At 45.4% G+C, this 18,376-nt stretch overlaps 1 protein-coding gene across 4 annotated transcripts in view; it reads right to left on the reverse strand.

The window, feature by feature from the left end:
- GRID1 (glutamate ionotropic receptor delta type subunit 1) overlaps positions 1–18,376 on the reverse strand; it is a 717,476-nt gene that overhangs the window by 39,162 nt on the left and 659,938 nt on the right. For all 4 annotated transcript variants that reach the window (XM_027597138.2, XM_027597137.2, XM_027597141.2 and 1 more), the window contains one exon: positions 4,270–4,465. In XM_027597138.2, coding sequence (XP_027452939.2) covers positions 4,270–4,465 — 196 coding nt within the window. The remainder of the gene's footprint in view (positions 1–4,269; positions 4,466–18,376) is intronic.

Below are 18,376 nucleotides of genomic sequence, written 5' to 3' on the forward strand. Positions count from 1 at the left end.
GTAAATGAAAGTGTGTGTCTGTGTCCCAATAAAACTTTATTTACAAAAACAGGCAGTGGGCCAGATTTAGCCCATGGACCGTAGTTTGCCAATACTTGGTCTACTCTTTCCTCAGGGCTGACAGGAGCAGGTGACTGAAAGAAAGGAAGGCAGCCTCTTTCTTCTTTCTGAGGACCGGCAGGGTTTCTTTCAGAAGAGAAGGCTATGAAGAGACAAGCCTGCAAGGGACCCTGGAGTTACTTCCCTTACCCCTCCCATCAAGGAATCCGTGGAGGGTAACCCGCTAACTGATGGCACCCACTACATCTCAGATTTATGTGTCCCTGCTCAGTCAGACAGCCAACAGATGACTCATTCAGGGACAACCCAGTATTTATTGAGACTTACTGGGTGCCAGGCAGGTCTGTTGTAAAAGCTAGATGCTGTGGGCTCTTAATAAATAAATAAAACTTCCTTCCCCTTATAAATTCTTTCCTGTTCTTCTCACCAGGGCCCAGAAGGGCTGGCCCCTCCTTGTCTGAGGGGCCACTAGCATGAAAGCATGGGTCACAGAGGTGGGGCAACCATGACATAATCCCTTTCCCTGGTTCTGATAACTGTGGAAAAGTAATCACCTCTTGCTAAGCAATTTCCCACCTAAATTGGTTTCAAGTCATTAAAAGCTGCAATACTCCCAAGGAAAAAATAATAGCAGCTCTCTGAGGTTACCCTCTACACCAAGTTCCTTGACTTCGGTAGCAATTAGATGTCACTCCACTACCAAGCACTCTCCAGAAATGGAGCCTGAATCACCAAAGAGTAACTGGAAACGGGAAGTGAGGTCATCCTCCCCTCGCTAAAGAAGTTTCTGGCAACGTCCCTTGGGGGTGCCCCCTCCTCACCTTCGTGCAGCTGCCTGCACTGCTTAAGCATTTAGGTGCAGGAGACCCCCACCCCCAGACAGGCAGAGGATCCAAGAGTAAATCTGAGCTCTCTTTCCAATAAAAAATGCAGCACACTCCATTTTCTGACAATACCATAAACTCACTTTTATGACACTAGTTATAAAACCCTTAACATCTGTCTAGTGCTGGTGGTCAGTTTTTTTTCTTAGATCCAAATGCAAGTGGGAGATCTGTGACCCCAAAGCTGGTTTGGGGTTAATAAAAATGAAGGTGTCAGAAAAGCAACACATCCCATGTACCGAAAAAAGATTAGATTCCACACCACGAAGCTATAGGCATTTCTAAGAAGTCCTTTCTTTGCATTTTCCACTACTTACCTTTTTTACATTGTTTTCATCATGAGTTAAGACCCTAAATGTCACCAGAGGGTGAATGATTTCTAATGTGCCAGCAATGGATGAGGGGTATAAGTAGGATGACAAGGAGCTATTTCCCCGATGACCCATCTCTAGATTTATCACCCTCCAGAGGGCTCTGTGGTGATGCTTGCTCTCTTATGGTACACCAGGAGCAAGACTAGGCCGGCACACGGGAGCTTGCAAGGACAAAAGGGCCTGGCGTCTGTGGGAGCCGAACTCTGCCTGGCTTGGTCGGGACTTACTTATTTGGAAGAGTAGGTAGGTACACAAACTGGGATTAATCGCAACCCTAGGTTCAGGTCACCCATCCTTTTGTCCAGGAATGGCCCTCCTTTGAATTAACTCATTAGTTATTTATTATAATGAGAAATGAAAAAAAAATTTTTTTAACCTAGTGAATCTAAAGTTAACACTGACCTTGACTTACACTCAATGGTTTGCTTCTCTCCTCCCTCTTGCTCTGCCTCTCCCATCTATATTAACCACTATCGTGAATTTTGTATTTCATCCTTACTTTGGATGTGTGCATGCATGCATTTCATACATTTTAAATGGGTATTAAGTTGTATGTTTTTTTCTACTAGTTGACCCATATGAAATTGCCTTTAATGCTTTTTCTGATTCAATGTTTTCTGCTAAGATTCATCCGTGCTATTACATGGAGGTGTAGGCCATTCATTTCACTGCAGGTCATATCTTTTCACCTTGTTAAAGCTCATTTGGAGTGTTTCCAGGGTTCTGACTTTATAAGCAATACTGCCCTGACCTTTCTCACTTCTGAAGTTCATGCAGGAGTTTCCTTGGGGTAGATATATAGGAGTGGCATCGCTGGGTCGTGGGGTATATGAATGTTCCGTTTTATAAGAGCATACTCATTTCCAAAGCGGTTGTACTGGGTACACTCCCACCAGCAATTAAGCACCTGTTACTCGCATCCTCTCCACCACCTCTCATTTTATGCCACTCTAATTGGTGTAAAATGATATACCTTTATGGTCTTGATTTGCATATCCTAGATCACTAATGATTTTGAGTATCTCTTCCTGTGATATCCTGGCCATATGCATTGCCTCTTCTGTGAAAGGCCTGTGCAAGTCTTTTGCCCATTTTTCTGTTAAATTTTTTAAAATGTTCTTATTGATTTATAAAAGTTCTTCTTATAATCTTGATATTAATCCTATCTTGGTTATGATGCATAGTGTGTGACTTGTCTTTTCTTTTTCTTTAAAGTGTCTTACAATAAATGGAAGTTTAATAAAGTCAAAAGTAGCCATCTTTTCCTTTACTGGAAGTACTTTTTGTAGCACCATTGCAATGAATCTTCACAAGAATCCTATGTGGATGGGAGTACCAGCTCTCTATGAGAGAGAAAAAAAGCAGAGAGCGGAAACTCAAAGGCCATTTGGCCCAGGCCTTACGTTCATAAAAAGCTGTAAGTCAACTTCGTATTCATTATCTCCAAATGAGGTCACCTACAGCCCCAAAGATTCACTGTCAGGGATGAAAGAAGACCTAGCAGCTCGAGGTTAGAGCGCCATCCTCTGTAATTCACTAAAAACAAGAGATTTTAATAATCTTGTCAGCACGGGAGTAACACATTTATATTGCATTCTGTTATTTTTGTTATCACTTGGCTATGGTATCGACCATAACGTGTACTTCTGAGTGTTTTAGGTTTCTAAGGAGACCCCCAAAGGACCTCTCTCAACTCTGTGAGGTTCAGGCAGGACTAGGGGTGTGCTCAAATTTACATAGTTGGTGAGCGTGGAGCTGGAATTCACACACAAACGTGTCAGGCTTCAGAGCCCAGATGCTTTCTGTGGCTCAGTGTGGCTAAACAACAAGGAGAAGCCACCCTGAGCTAAATGCTCTGTGAGAACAGAAGGGGAGGGAGGAGATGCCGAGGTAGGCTGGACTGCCCGTCTGCTCAGAGACTGCAGTCCTGGCCACGGGAGCACATCTTCCTGACACCTTTCTCTGACCTGAGGGACAGTAGCTACCGCAGGTAAGGGTTACCAGACAGGACATCACCACCAGTAGCTTCCTTATATGACACCTGCCTCCGTCCCACCATCTTCCTCCTCCTTTAAGGGCTCTGCAAGTGCACGGTGGATAAACACCAAACACAGCCCAGAACCCCAAGTGTCAGAAACTAACTAGGAATGTGACCCTATGTCTCTGATCCTCATCTGTATAAGGGGATAGTGGTGATTAATTCAGGTCATTGTGGGCAATTCGATAAAATAAAGGAGCAAAGTCTAATCCACTTCTGAAGCAGGTAATGGTTTTTCAGCATCCTCCTTCTCGCTGACCCTAGCTTCCTCTCACCCTGCGCTCCTTCAGTTTCCCTCACTGTAGACTCCGTCCTGGGGTTGCTCTCCTTACCACCATCCCCCAAGCGCATCTCCCTTCTGCAGCACGGTCCCACAGATATGCCAGGTCAACTGGCCAGCCCTTCCTCTGGGCCTGCCGCCCCTTAGGTGCGGTCTTCCGCATCCTAACCCCTGGCTGCCCGCAGTATGCCTACCCTCTCCTCAACCTCGTCCCCTCAGTCCCTTGCTCCTCTCACTTGCTCCTCTGCTTCTGCTTTGGCTGAGTGTTCTCACCTGAGATGGGCAGACCCCTCTGGACCACCATCCTATGAGCCCAGGAGGAGGGAGGTCCATGACTCGGGCTTAATCTGCCTGCTCTTCACTGACCCTTTCGAAACTTAGAATATGCCTAATGAGCAGCCCCTCTGCTTCTGTTGCCAAGAATGGGCATCTTATCTAAAGAACGTGTGCATCTCCTACGGACACTTGCAAGCCTGTGAGAAATCTGTATCCAAGTGGCTAAAGATGGATCACCCTGCAGGTGACAAGGTGACTCAAAGGAGAGGCTCTGGGGAGGTATCTCCTACCTTGGAAATGACAGTGCCCACAGCCAGTCACAGCACACACATGGCCAGGTAGCCAGCTCCCGCCTACCTTCCTGATGCCTTCCGAAGGACTGGACACACAGTTGTCAGCCCCTCCGTTCTTGCTGATGGCCCGCCAGAGTTCAGCAAACGTGCTGTCTTGTTCCAGGGGGTTGGTGCCCTTGGCTCGGAAGTACTCATACACAGCAGAATCCCGGACGGTGCCGTAAGACATATCAACTTGTTTGGAGAGGTCCTGGAATGTCCTGAAAATGCAAAAAGTCATGAAGCATGGGTACCTGATGCCCACTGCAGGGATGTAAATGGGCCGCAAGGTTCTCCTGAGGACCAAGCCCAGCTGTGGTCCACTCTCCACACTCTTCACTCCGAACTCCGAGTAGCTCCAGTTCCTTGGCCCAGAGCATGACTTGCCAGGGCCTAATCCTATCCCAGGTTTGTTTCCTCAGTGTAGATTCATTCAAAAAGGTCACTGAACACTTAAAACCAGGTCCTGTGCCGAGCTCAAGGGACAAAACGATGAATAAGACAGCATTCCTGCCCTCAGGGAACTTAGGGTTTAGCCATAGACACATACAGACAGCCACAGTATATGAATCAGGGTAACATGGAAGGAAACACATGTTGGCACGATTGATGATGATGACTAGTCCCTGCCACTTAGAACTGGTGTGGGCAGAAACACGCACTCAGGTCATGCCCATGAAGAGGCAGGTCCCCTCCAAAGCTTGTGGCTCTTCTAGAGTTCCACTCAATTGTTGCATTTTGAGCACCTCCCCTGAGTCTGTCTTCCAGTAAAGAAAGAAATCTGTGTTTTTCTATATGAAGTGTCTTGATTTTTAGGCACTGACAACTATTAAAAGATGGTGAAGATAAAACAAAGCACTTCTGAGAGCCTGGGGTGGCTTACACACGAAGGAGAATCAGGTAGGTCAGGCCACGTGCATGTTGGAGGGAAGGAGCACATCCCCAGGCAGATGCCTGAGCTGAGGGTGGAGAAGGAGAGGCTTCTTTGGGGTGGGGGCAATAGTCAGACCAGGAAGCACCACTTGGCACAAAGCTCTCACTTGCCTTAAGTGGGCATCACCTGTTTCAATGTGCTGAGAGAAGGTCACATACAAAATCAAAAGGCAAAAAGAACAAAAATCCCCAAATGCTCGGTGGTGAGCCAGGCTCTCTCTCTCCCGGCTCCAACTTGATCACTCTTTATTTCTCTTCTGGAAATCTGTTTCTCCTTTGTACCAGCCAGGATCACCATCCCCAGCTCTCCCTGAGTCACCCTTTCCAGGAGGAGATCCAATCTTCTCAACCTGATCTACATAACCCTCCATCTTCTGGACTCAGCTGCTGCTCCTGCTCAGCCCCCTAGCCAAGGCTGAAATGAGAAATCCCACACAGTCCCCATCTATGGCACCAAGCCATGGTGTTTCCTCTGCCTGGAACCCCTTTATCTCACTTATCCACCTGCTGTTCTTCTGCAAACACCCCGAAGATCCGGGGGCCTCCCTTCCCCGTGCAAAGCCATCACCAGCCCTTTCCTCCCCATGCCATCTCCACACCTTGCATAGTTTCTATGGCAGCATATCACTGTGACTTCAGAGCACAGCATACCGGGCAAGAGGAAGCAGCATCTCTGGAGTCCAACCACCTGCCTTCTGTCTCAGCTCGCCCATCACTGACACTGCAGGACTGGCAGGTTAGCAAAACTCTCTGTGCCTCAGTTTCCAAATCTCTTAAAACAGGGCGAGAAGCAGAGTCTGTGGGGGAGTGGCTACCGTTATGACTAACTGAGGCAATGCAGCTGAGCCACTGACACAAACTCAGTGGCCAGTAACTAGTAGCAATTATTCTGCACAGTAGAATGTAAGAAGTTGGAGGGCTGGAGCCAAGAAGACAGCCTCCGATTTGCATCCATGGCACTGGACCCAGGGCTGACACCAGTCTTCCCAGCATGCACATGGAGGAGCCAGTGATGGCTGCTTCCTCCTGCTTTGGAGACGCACTCCATGGAGTTCCTTTAGGCCCTGCTACATGGCCCAGAAACAGCTCAGTATTTGTTTCAATACATTACAGAAGAAAGGAAACATAAAATAACAAATTCGATGAAGAAATCTTTCTAATTATTGTTCATTATTTATATCTAATTGAAGCAAGATGTTCCTTTGCTTGAAGGGCCCCAAGGGTTGTAACTGTCGTAATTTGCCTGTAATGAAAGGAGGGGGGATCTTTTTTCCCACGTTTTTTATTTTTCTCATGGTAATACAAACAAACACAAGGCTTTGATGAATGGGAAACATCAGGATGAATTACACAGTTGAGTCTAAATACTGAACTGCTCTAAATTACTGCAGTTTCTATGAGTATGGCATGAATGTGTAACTGCCAAGGAGCTCAGCACTACTGTTCCATCCCCACATCTGAAATGGAGATTTCCTCTCTTCTCTTACTATTAATTCATGACTGTGCCCCTGGCCAGAGGCTCAGGGATCATCTCTGGATGACAAGTAGGCAGCCCGAATGTTTGTGGCTTCATGTCCGTTTCTGTCCCAGTAGACCTCATTGTTCCCACCCCCAAACACCACCTCCGTTCGCTGTGCCAGCCTCATGGCTCAGCCCCATGGCCTTCATATATCACCTTGCAAAGCCATGAGTCATTGCAGAGGGATCTTTTCCATCTCAGATGCACACATCCTCTTTCAAGGAAAGTTTCCAAGCTCACTAACATGCCCAGCACACAGTAGGTACTGCCACCATATTTCAGAGTAGATAACAGTATCAAAGGATCTGGAGGTTTAGGCAGGAGGACCCAACAATTCGTACACCAAAGCCATCATCTCCTTGGGGCCCTCACTGTCACATCAGAGTGTACAGTTTTGGAAGGGACACAGGGGGAGGAATAAAGGAGACAAGGAGCAGCCAGCCAGCCAGGCTCTAAGGCAACACTGGCAGTCAGGGGAAGACAGATGTGCACATCAGATAGGACACCCATCTGAACAAGCCAGGGATGCTTAGCTTGGAGAAGGCAGCACCAGAACACTTAACTTAGCATGCTTCTCAAATTGATCTCTTCAGCAACAACTGCTAGAAAGTGTCCATGCACCCCACCACAGAGAGATGCAGCTCTGTCCCTCACAGCGGGTAGCTCCATAAACCTCAGTCATTCAATCACGCATGCTGCCCCTGCCTAAAGTCATTCAACGAGTTAGTGGTTCCATAGACAGCTACTGAATAGCCACTTGGTAAGGCACAGTGGCACAAAAGCAAGGAATGAATGGTGGGTATCCTCGTGGGGTTCATAGTGAGGGGTGGGAGAATGGTCAGAGAAGTAAACGAGTAGTAACTAAACTACATGAGCAAACTGAAATAGAGCTCTGCCTGGGGGATCCTGGAAGCATGGGGGATGAGCCACTGGCTTTGGCCAGAGCTAAGGAAAAGCTTTGTAGAAGAGGAAACATTAAGTGGAGCCAGGAAGAATGGGTGGAGGTAGCTGGATGGAGAATCAAGGGGTAAGGTGTTTCAGAAAGACAAGATATTATCTGAGAAGGCACTGCTGGTCCAGCTGGGACACATGCCATGGGGCACCTCATAATCAGCTCAAATGATGCAGGTTTGAGAATCATACAGAGGTGGGTGTGAATCCTGCCTGTGAATACCTTAGCTGTTTGAGGTAGACCAGTAGTTCTCAAAGTATGGTCCTCAGAGTCACAGCATCAGCATCCCCCAGGACCTTCGAAGAAATGCAGATTCTGGGGCCCACCCCAGAACTACTGAACCAGAAACTTTGGGGTGGCACTCAGCAATCTTTCACAATCCTCCAGGGGAATGTGATACACATGCAGGTTTCAGAATCACTGACTGAGGCCTTAGTTTTCTTAACTCAGAACTTAACCCAGACCTTTCTCACAGGGGTCGTGAATAAGGATATTAAGGATTAAGACATATGCCCGGGGGGGCGGAGCAAGATGGCAGAGGAGTAGGAGACCTGGATTTCATCTGGTCTCAGGAATTCAGCTGAATAGGGATCAAACCATTCTGAACACCTACGAACTCAACAGGAGACCGAAGAAGAGAGTAGCAACAACTCTCTGAACGGAGAAGTAACCACTTACTGGAAGGTCTTTTCTGATTTGTATAGAGTATATTTGCTGGGGACATTGTTAACCACTTAGCATTTTGTTCTCTCATTCATCTATTCTCCTCTGGACAAAATGACAAGACGAAAAAAATCACCTCAGCAAAAAGACCAAGAGATAGTACCATCAGCCAGGGACCTACTCAATACGGACATTAGTACGATGTCGGACCTAGAGTTCAGAATCATGACTTTAAAGATACTAGCTGGGACTGAAAAAAGCATGGAAGTTATTAGAGAAACCCTTTCTGGAGAAATAAAAGAACTAAAATCTAACCAAGTCGAAATCAAAAAGGCTATTCATGAGGTGCAATCAAAAATGGGGGCACTAACTGCTAGGATAAATGAGGCAGAAGAGAGAATCAGCGATATAGAAGACCAAATGATGGAAACTAAAGAGGCTGAGAAAAAGAGAGAGAAACAACTACAGGATCACGAGGGCAGAATTCGAGAGATAAGCGATACGGTAAGACGAAACAACATTAGAAGAATTGGGATCCCAGAAGAAGAAGAAAGAGAGAGAGGGGCAGAAGGTATATTGGAGCAAATTATAGCAGAGAACTTTCCTAATGTGGGGAAGGAAACAGGCATCAAAATCCAGGAGGCACAGAGAACCCCCCTCGAAATCAATAAAAATAGGTCAACACCCCGACATCTAATAGTAAAACTTACGAGTCTCAGAGACAAAGAGAAAATCCTGAAAGCAGCTCGGGAGAAGAAATATGTAACCTACAATGATAGAAACATTAGATTGGCAACAGACCTATCCACAGAGACCTGGCAGGCCAGAAAGGACTGGCATGATATCTTCAGAGCACTAAACGAGAAAAATATGCAGCCAAGAATACTATACCAGCTAGGCTATCATTGAAAATTGAAGGAGAGATAAAAAGCTTCCAGGACAAACAAAAGCTAAAGGAATTTGCAAACATGAAACCAGCCCTCCAAAAAATATTGAAAGGGGTCCTCTAAGCAAAGAGAGAGCCTAAATGCAGCATAGATCAGAAAGGAACAGAGACAATATACGATAACAGTCACCTTACAGGCAGTACAATGGCACTAAATTCATACCTTTCAATAGTTACCCAGAATGTAAATGGGCTAAATGCGCCAATCAAAAGACACAGGCTATCAGATTGGATTAAAAAACAAGACCGATCAATATACTGTCTGCAAGAGACTCATTTTAGACCCAAAGACACCCCCAGATTGAAAGTGAGGGGGTGGAAAACCATTTACCATGCTAATGGACACCAAAAGAAAGCTGGAGTGGCAATCCTTATATCAGACAAATTAGATTTTAAACCAAAGACTGTAATAAGAGATGAAGAAGGACACTATATCCTACTTAAAGGGTCTATCCAACAAGAAGATCTAACAACTGTAAATATCTATGCCCCTAACATGGGAGCAGCCAATTATATAAGGCAATTAATAACAAAAGTGAAGAAACACATTGACAACAACACAATAATAGTGGGGGACTTTAACACCCCCCTGACTGAAATGGACAGATCATCTAAGCAAAAGATCAACAAGGAAATAAAGACTTTAAATGACACCCTGGACCAAATGGACTTCACACACATATACAGAACATTCCATCCCAAAGCAACGAAATACACGTTCTTCTCTAGTGCCCATGGAACATTCTCCAGAATTGATCACATCCTAGGTCACAAATCAGGTCTAAACTGGTACCAAAAGATTGGGATCATTCCCTGCATATTTTCAGACCACAATGCTTTGAAACTAGAACTCAATCACAAGAGTAAAATCGGAAAGAACTCAAATACATGGAGGTTAAAGAGCATTCTACTAAAGAATGAATGAGTCAACCAGGAAATTGAAGAAGAATTAAAAAAAATTCATGGAAACCAATGAAAATGAAAATACAACTGTTCAAAATCTTTGGGATACAGCAAAGGCAGTCCTGAAAGGAAAGTATATAGCACTGCAAGCCTTTCTCAAGAAACAAGAAAGATCTCAAATACACAACCTAACCCTACACCTAAAGGAGCTGGAGAAAGAACAGCAAATAAAGCCTAAACCCAGCAGGAGAAGAGAAATAATAAAGATCAGAGCAGAAATCAATGAACTAGAAACCAAAAGAACAGTAGAACAGATCAACGAAACTAGGAGCTGGTTCTTTGAAAGAATTCACAAGATTGATAAACCCCTGGCCAGACTTACCAAAAAGAAAAGAGAAATGACCCAAATCAACAAAATCGTGAATGAAAGAGGAGAGATCACAACCAACACCAAAGAAATGCAAACAATTATAAGAACATATTATAAGCAACTCTATGCCAGCAAATTAGATAACTTGGAAGAAATGGGTGCATTCCTAGAGAGGTATCAACTACCAAAATTGAACCAGGAAGAAATAGAAAACCTGAACAGACCTATAACCACTAAGGAAATTGAAGCAGTCATCAAAAATCTCCCAAGAAACAAAAGCCCAGGGCCAGATGGCTTCCCAGGGGAATTCCATCAGACATTTAAAGAAGAATTAATACCTATTCTCCTGAAACTGTTCCAAAAAATAGAAATGGAAGGAAAACTTCCAAACTCATTTTATGAGGCCACCATTACCCTGATCCCCAAACCAGACAAAGACCCCATCAAAAAGGAGAATTACAGATCAACATCCTTGATGAACATGGATGCAAAAATTCTCACCAAAATACTAACCAATAGGATCCAACAGTACATTAAAAGGATTATTCACCACGACCAAGTGGGATTTATCCCTGTTCTGCAAGGTTGGTTCAACATCTGCAAATCAATCAACGTGATACAATAGAACAAGAATTATATGATCCTCTCAATAGATGCAGGAAAAGCATTTGACAAAGTACAGCATCCTTTCTTGATCAAAACTCTTCAGAGTATAGGGATAGAGGGTACATACCTTAATATCATAAAAACCATTATGAAAAACCTACAGCAAATACCATTCTCAATGGGAAAAAGCTGAGAGCTTTTCCCCTAAGGTCAGGAACACGGCAGGGATGTCCACTCTCACCACTGCTAGTCAACATAGTATTAGAAGTCCTAGCCACAGCAATCAGACAACAAAAAGAAATCAAAGGCATCCGAATCGGCAAAGAGGAAGTCAAACTCTCACTCTTTGCAGATGATATGATACTGTATGTGGAAAACCCAAAAGACTCCACCCCAAAACTGCTAGAACTCATACAGGAATTCAGTAAAGTAGCAGGATATAAAATCAATACCCAGAAATCAGTGGCATTCCTATACACCAACAACAAGACAGAAGAGAGACAAATCAAGGAGTCGATCCCATTTAAAATTGTACCCAAAACCATGCGATACCTAGGAATAAATTTAACCAAAGAGGCAAAGGATCTGTACTCAGAAAACTATAAAATACTCATGAAAGAAATTGAAGAAGACACAAAGAAATGGAAAAATGTTCCATGCTCATGGATTGGAAGAACAAACATTGTGAAGATGTCAATGCTACCTAGAGCAATCTACACATTCAATGCAATCCCCATCAAAATACCATCCACTTTTTTCAAAGAAATGGAACAAATAATCCTAAAATTTGTATGGAACCAGAAGAGACCCCGAATAGCCAGAGGAATCTTGAAAAAGAAAAGCAAAGCTGGCGGCATCCCAATTCCGGACTTCCAGCTCTATTACAAAGCTGTCATCATCAAGACAGTATGGTACTGGCACCAAAACAGACACATAGATCAATGGAACAGAATAGAGAGCCTAGAAATGGACCCTCAACTCTATGGTCCACTCATCTTTGACAAAGCAGGAAAGAATGTCCAATGGAAAAAAGACAGTCTCTTCAACAAATGGTGTTGGGAAAATTGGACAGCCACATGCAGAAGAATGAAACTGGACCATTTCCTTACACCACACACAAGAATAGACTCCAAATGGTTGAAAGACTTAAACGTGGGACAGGAGTCCATCAAAATCCTAAAGGAGAACACAGGCAGCAACCTCTTCGACCTCAGCCGCAGCAACTTCTTCCTAGAAACATCGCCAAAGGCAAGGGAAGCCAGGGCAAAAATGAACTATTGGGATTTCATCAAGATAAAAAGCTTTTGCACATCAAAAGAAATAGTCCACAAAACCAAAAGACAACCGACAGAATGGGAGAAAATATTTACAAATGACATAACAGATAAAGGGCTAGTAGCCAAAATCTATAAAGAACTTATCAAACTCAACACCCAAAGAACAAATAATCCAATCAAGAAATGGGCAGAAGACATGAACAGACATTTTTCCAAAGAAGACATCCAAATGGCCAACAGAGACATGAAAAAGTGCTCAACATCGCTTAGCATCAGGGAAATCAAAATCAAAATCTCAATGAGATACCACCTCACACCCGTCAGAATGGCTACAATTAACAAGTTAGGAAACGACAGATGTTGGTGGGGATGCGGAGAAAAGGGGAACCCTCCTACACTCTTGGTGGGAATGCAAGCTGGTGCAACCCCTCTGGAAAACAGTATGGAGGTTCCTCAAACAGTTGAAAATAGAGCTGCCATATGATCCAGCAATTGCACTACTGAGTATTTACCACAAAGATACAAATGTAGGGATCCAAAGGGGTACGTGCACCCCAATGTTTATAGTAGCAATGTCCACAATAGCCAAACTGTGGAAAGAGCCAAGATGTCCATCGACAGATGAATGGATAAAGAAGAGGTGGGATATATACACAATGGAATATTATGCAGCCATCAAAAGCAATGAGATCTTGCCATTTGCAACGACGTGGATGGAACTGGAGGGTGTTATGCTGAGTGAAATAAGTCAATCAGAGAAAGACATGTATCATATGACCTCACTGATATGAGGAATTCTTAATCTCAGGAAACAAACTGAGGGTTGCTGGAGTGGTGGGGGGTGGGAGGGATGGGGTGGCTGGGTGATAGACATTGGGGAGGGTATGTGCTATGGTGAGCGCTGTGATTGTGCAAGACTGTTGAATCACAGATCTGTACTTCTGAAACAAATAATGCAACATATGTTAAGAAAAAAGAAAAAGAAGAAGATAGCAGGAGGGGAAGAATGAAGGGGAGTAAGTCAGATGGGGAGACGAACCATGAGAGACGATGGACTCTGAAAAACAAACTGAGGGTTCTAGAGGGAGGAGCGTGGGGCGATGGGTTAGCCTGGTGATGGGTATTAAAGAGGGCACATTCTGCATGGAGCACTGGGTGTTATGAACAAACAATGAATCATGGAACACTACACCAAAAGAAATGATGTAATATATGGTGATTAACATAACAATAAAAAATTTAAAAAAAACGAATGATGTAATATATGGTGATTAACATAACAACAAAAAAATTTTTTAAAAATGACATATGCCCAGCACATAGGCAATGTTTAAAAATGCTAACCCTTCTGTTAGGCAATAAGTAGTTCAAATGGTCGAAGCAGAGAACAGTATAAAGGAGTCATCAGTGATGGGGCTATGATGGTCACGCTTGGATGGAAGCAACCAAGGACAGGCAGCTTCTCTAGACTTTTCTAGGCTCATGAGATCGAAGCCTGTCTTTGCATCTGCCCAACTGCCTCCCCAGTAAGGAGCCTGCTTCTTGTTTTCATATTGTCGACAAGGTACCTGCAAATGCATCTTCATCAGCATGCAATGAGTCGCCCTGTGAACAGTACAGGTTTTAGGTACCCAGGATGCCTAAAGTAACAACCTGAGGAAGTCTGAACCCAGAACAAGCATGGAGAGACCAACACACCATTGGCAGGCCATATGGACCCCTGTTTTTGTGAACCATGATGGTAACTGCCTGGCAGAGGTTTTCCTAGGAAAGTAGTCAGCGCTTGGGTGATGGAAGCTTCCAGGGAAGGATGTCTTTATGTATTTATTTTTACTGAAGTACAGTTGACACACACTGTTACATTGGTTTCAGGTGTATGACAGTGATTCAACAAGTCTATACATTAGGCTATGCTCACTGCAAATGGAGCTACCATCTGTCACCATACAACGCTTTTATAACCCCATCGTCTGTATTAGGGAAGGAAGTCTTTAAAAGTGTCTTCCCTAGGCTAACCTGTCTGGGTTTGCATTCACTAATGAAGTGTCACTTTGCAAGAACATGCACTTTGCAGCTTACCCCGTGTCCCTGTAGTCGGCTGTCTATCCCCTTGCTTTTTCATCTTTTGACAACATCTAGTGTTGGAATCCTCCGATGGCAAAGCTTGGCCTTTCCTCCAAGCTTACTTCTGAGCCAGTCTCTTTCACTCAGTTGTGCCCTACTGAAACTGGGTTTGAGACCAAGGGGAGCTGCTTCTCTCTATCTCCTGGCTGGATGGCTCATTTTGGGGGTCTGCCTTAGCTGAAAGCATAGCCGACTCCTATGAATACATCAACCTGCCTTGCAAAATGACTTCCCAAACATCCTTTGCCCCTGAGAGCAGTTTCCTCCAATTAAACATGCACCTTGGAAATCCCACGATGTCTCCTTGGGCATCCCACGATGTCTCCTTGGGCTGTGGCCAAGGGCAGCCTACCCAGCTCAGCACCACCTCCCTCCCTCCCCATACCTTTCTTCATAAATCAATCTTACTATTTCCTAGATACATTTTCATTAACAAAGAGATAAATGTGTTTGCAGCATGAGAAAAATCAATAATATAGAATTTATAAATACATCTTTGCATGTTACAGAACTATTTACATTGGCAATAGAGATAAATACACTTGTAACAGGAGCTGAATCAATATACAGTATATGTAAAACAGATTTTAACAACGGTGGGGTTGCCATAATCACAGGCCTGATAAATCTAAATCCCAAAGCCCTATTATTGTTCCTTAAAAAGGAGAGAAAGTAATGGAGTGACCCAAAAGGCCCAGCAGGGTGGGGATGCACATCCTCATAATCCGAAGCTGTCTAAGCTACAGCCCACAGATGCCTTGACTGGGATCCCAGCAGCCTCTTTCCTAGCGCTCCGCCTGACTCTCCAGGAGATGATGCTGCACGAGTCATTTGGGATTGCCTGGCTGGGTTTCCACAGGCTGCTTAGGGGGACCTTCAGGCATCAGTGCTCCCAGCTCTCTGTCCATTTCCCTGCCCTTCCTGGGTTTCGTCCCCAGGGCTCCCCACTGTGCCTCCAGTCTCTGGCATGCAGTGTTCCCCTCCCCGGGGCTTTGCCATATTTCCAGTTCTCTCCTCCCCCAGACCTGGGTTCTTCAAGGTGGATAGGACCTCAGGTGAAGGCCGAGACACTCCGAGATGCCTCTCAACCCCGGGCTTTGAAAGGCTCCACAGGTGTCTTCGTTCTTTCATTTGTTCCTCCCAAAACAGATTTTCTAAGCATCTGCTCACGTGAAGCACTGCTCTAGGGATATAGCAGCAACAGCTCGAAGCGCCCGCTCTCGTGGCACTGACGTGGTGGGGGCAGGGCGACAGAGACAAACATATGAACGACAGCAACAAAAACACAAATAATCACAATGTCAGGGTCAGCAAGCTTTCTGGAAAGGGATGAAGTGTATAGATGTGGGCAGGAAGGGCCCCTTACCACTCTGTCGCATACCCCTGGGATTTGTGCTTTTGTTTTTTTTAGAACACTCTGAAAATGTTTCAGGAAAGGAAAACAGTCTTCGCTTGCAGGCTGCTAAGGTGGCCTGTGAGGGCGGAGCCTGCAGACCTCTGATGTCACATGCCCAGTGATCAAAAGTGCTATGAAGATGAATAAAGCAGAGTAAGGATGATAGAGAATAATGGAGGGAGTGATTAGATTAAGTGTGCAGGGGGGTGTTTCAGCCACTGGACTTGACACTGAGGGCATGTGCTTCTCCAGCACTCAGAGGGCACCCTTGCGGGCGAGGCTGACACTTGCAGACGCCATACCTTCCAAGGAGCAGAGGAGGACAGGCTCCAAGTCTGTCAGCCTCACCTTCCCTGGGACACCCCCCTCAACACTTCCCAGGGCCCGCCGGGGAAGCCTGAGGGTTGGCGACTTGGTGGTATTATACACTCCTTTGTAGCCAGCAAGTCATGAGAGTGACACAGGTCTGAATCCCTGCCCAGGAAAATTGTCAGGTTAAAACCTTCTGCGGACACTCAATGACCCATCAGGATGAGGGTGGCATGGCCCATGACAAAGACACATCCTTGTAAGATATAGGAGGTCACAAAGCCCTTCTTGAAACGTGAGCCCTGTGGCGGCCAGCCACAGAGGGCAGGCGTGTACTGGGTTCCACTCACCTCCCTCCCCACCCACCCCTACATTGTTTTCTCTCTACATTCCACGTTTTTGAATGCTATGGAAATAAAAAAGATGCCCCAAATAAACTTCTATGAAAAAAAAAACTGTATTTGGGTATAGTATATTTGTATTCTGATAAAAAAATAACCATTATTAAACGTAAATAAATATAGGAACAAAAACAAGGGGAATAAGCACTGAACAGTTGTGAGACTTCCACTTTTTACAAATGTGTTTCTGTAAAATTTGCATTTTTTAATTACACTGTAAACAGAACACAAATCCTTAAAAATCGAAAATCCTTCTGCTGCCCAAGTGACAGCTCTGGGCCTTGGGATCCTAGCTCTGTGGTCTCCGTGTTCTCCATGTGCAGCCCCTCTGTCAGGTGCCCCATGCAGCCATGATCCACAGGGAGGAGAGCAGCTCCTCTCCTACCCCACCAAACTACCTGCTCTGCTGGCTGGGAGGAGTGGACTCCGAGGGGCTGCGATAGTTCAATCTTCAGGCCTCAGAACAAAACAAAAATGTCCAGACTAATCCAGACAGGCTTGAGCCATCCTGGGCATCCAGGACCTGTTAGGACTGAGGCTCCCTCACCCAAGTAGGCTGGAGTTTCCCTCGCTGGTGCGTGTTCTGCCTGGACTGAGCCCAGGCCTCATGCCCTGGTGGCTGAAGTTTCTGAAAGGTGGGCCTATGTGGTCATCTGTTTCTGATTGCCAAACTCGGCCTAGACCCTGGAAGTGAGCAGGGCTCAGGAACAGGTCCTGAGGGAGGGGGCCGGGTCAGATGATGCTGGGCCAAGTCCCAAGCCAAGGCCCTGGCATGTGTCGGAGGCTGAACAGCCACATCCTCCACTAAGACAAAACCAGGCACCTCTAATACCATCAGCAAAGGACACTCAGTCTCGAAGCCTCCTGCATTCCAGATCTATCTCCTCCAGTCTCTTAGGTCACTCAGCTCTCAGGCCTCCGAGCCTTCACTCAGGCTCATTATCTGTCCACCATGCTGTGTTCTGCCTTTTGCGCAGGACTAAAACTTGCCCAACCTCCAGGTTCACCTCAGCTGATGTCTCCAGTAGGAAGAGCGGATCCCCCCACTCCCCGGGATCCAGGCCCTGTCTTTGTGTTCCCAGTATAGCCTATCCTAACATCTACCCCCTTGGACTTCATGTGTCCATCCACATGTCTGTCTTCCCACCTCAACAGTGACCTCTCTCGGGGTTGGACTCTGTCTGGGTCTGGATCTCTGTCACTCCACATAGGGTCTGACAGACAATAGGTGCGGGCTTTGTGTTTTCTAAAATAATCAACTCTGGTTTAAAACAACTCTGTGTCGGGGCACCTGGGTGGCTCAGTCAGTTAAACGGCTGCCTTTAGCTCAGGTCATGATCTCAGGGTCCTGGGATCGAGCCCCGCATCGGACTCTGGGCTCAGCGGGGAGCCTGCTTCTTCCTCTCCCTCTGTCTGCCTGTCTGCCTACTTGTGATCTCTCTCTCTCTGTGTCAAATAAATAAATAAAATCTTTAAAAAAAAAATAAAACAATTCTGTGTTTATAGCTGAATATGGTGGGGAAAAAAATCCAGGCTGGAGACAGCAAAGTGATGGGTCTACCTTTAGAATCACGACCACTAACTTCAGGTGGACCCCCATGCTGCCTGGCATGCTTCCCAACTCCCCTCCTTGATTCATCCTCCCAGTCTCTTTGATGACTCTCAGACAGTGACCCTGTTTCCCGTTTCTTAAGGCAGTAGAAGCAATCAGTAGAGAACTTTGCTTCTCCATA

The sequence above is a fragment of the Zalophus californianus genome, chromosome 15 (genome assembly GCF_009762305.2).
Source record: "Zalophus californianus isolate mZalCal1 chromosome 15, mZalCal1.pri.v2, whole genome shotgun sequence".
NCBI lineage: Eukaryota > Metazoa > Chordata > Mammalia > Carnivora > Otariidae > Zalophus > Zalophus californianus.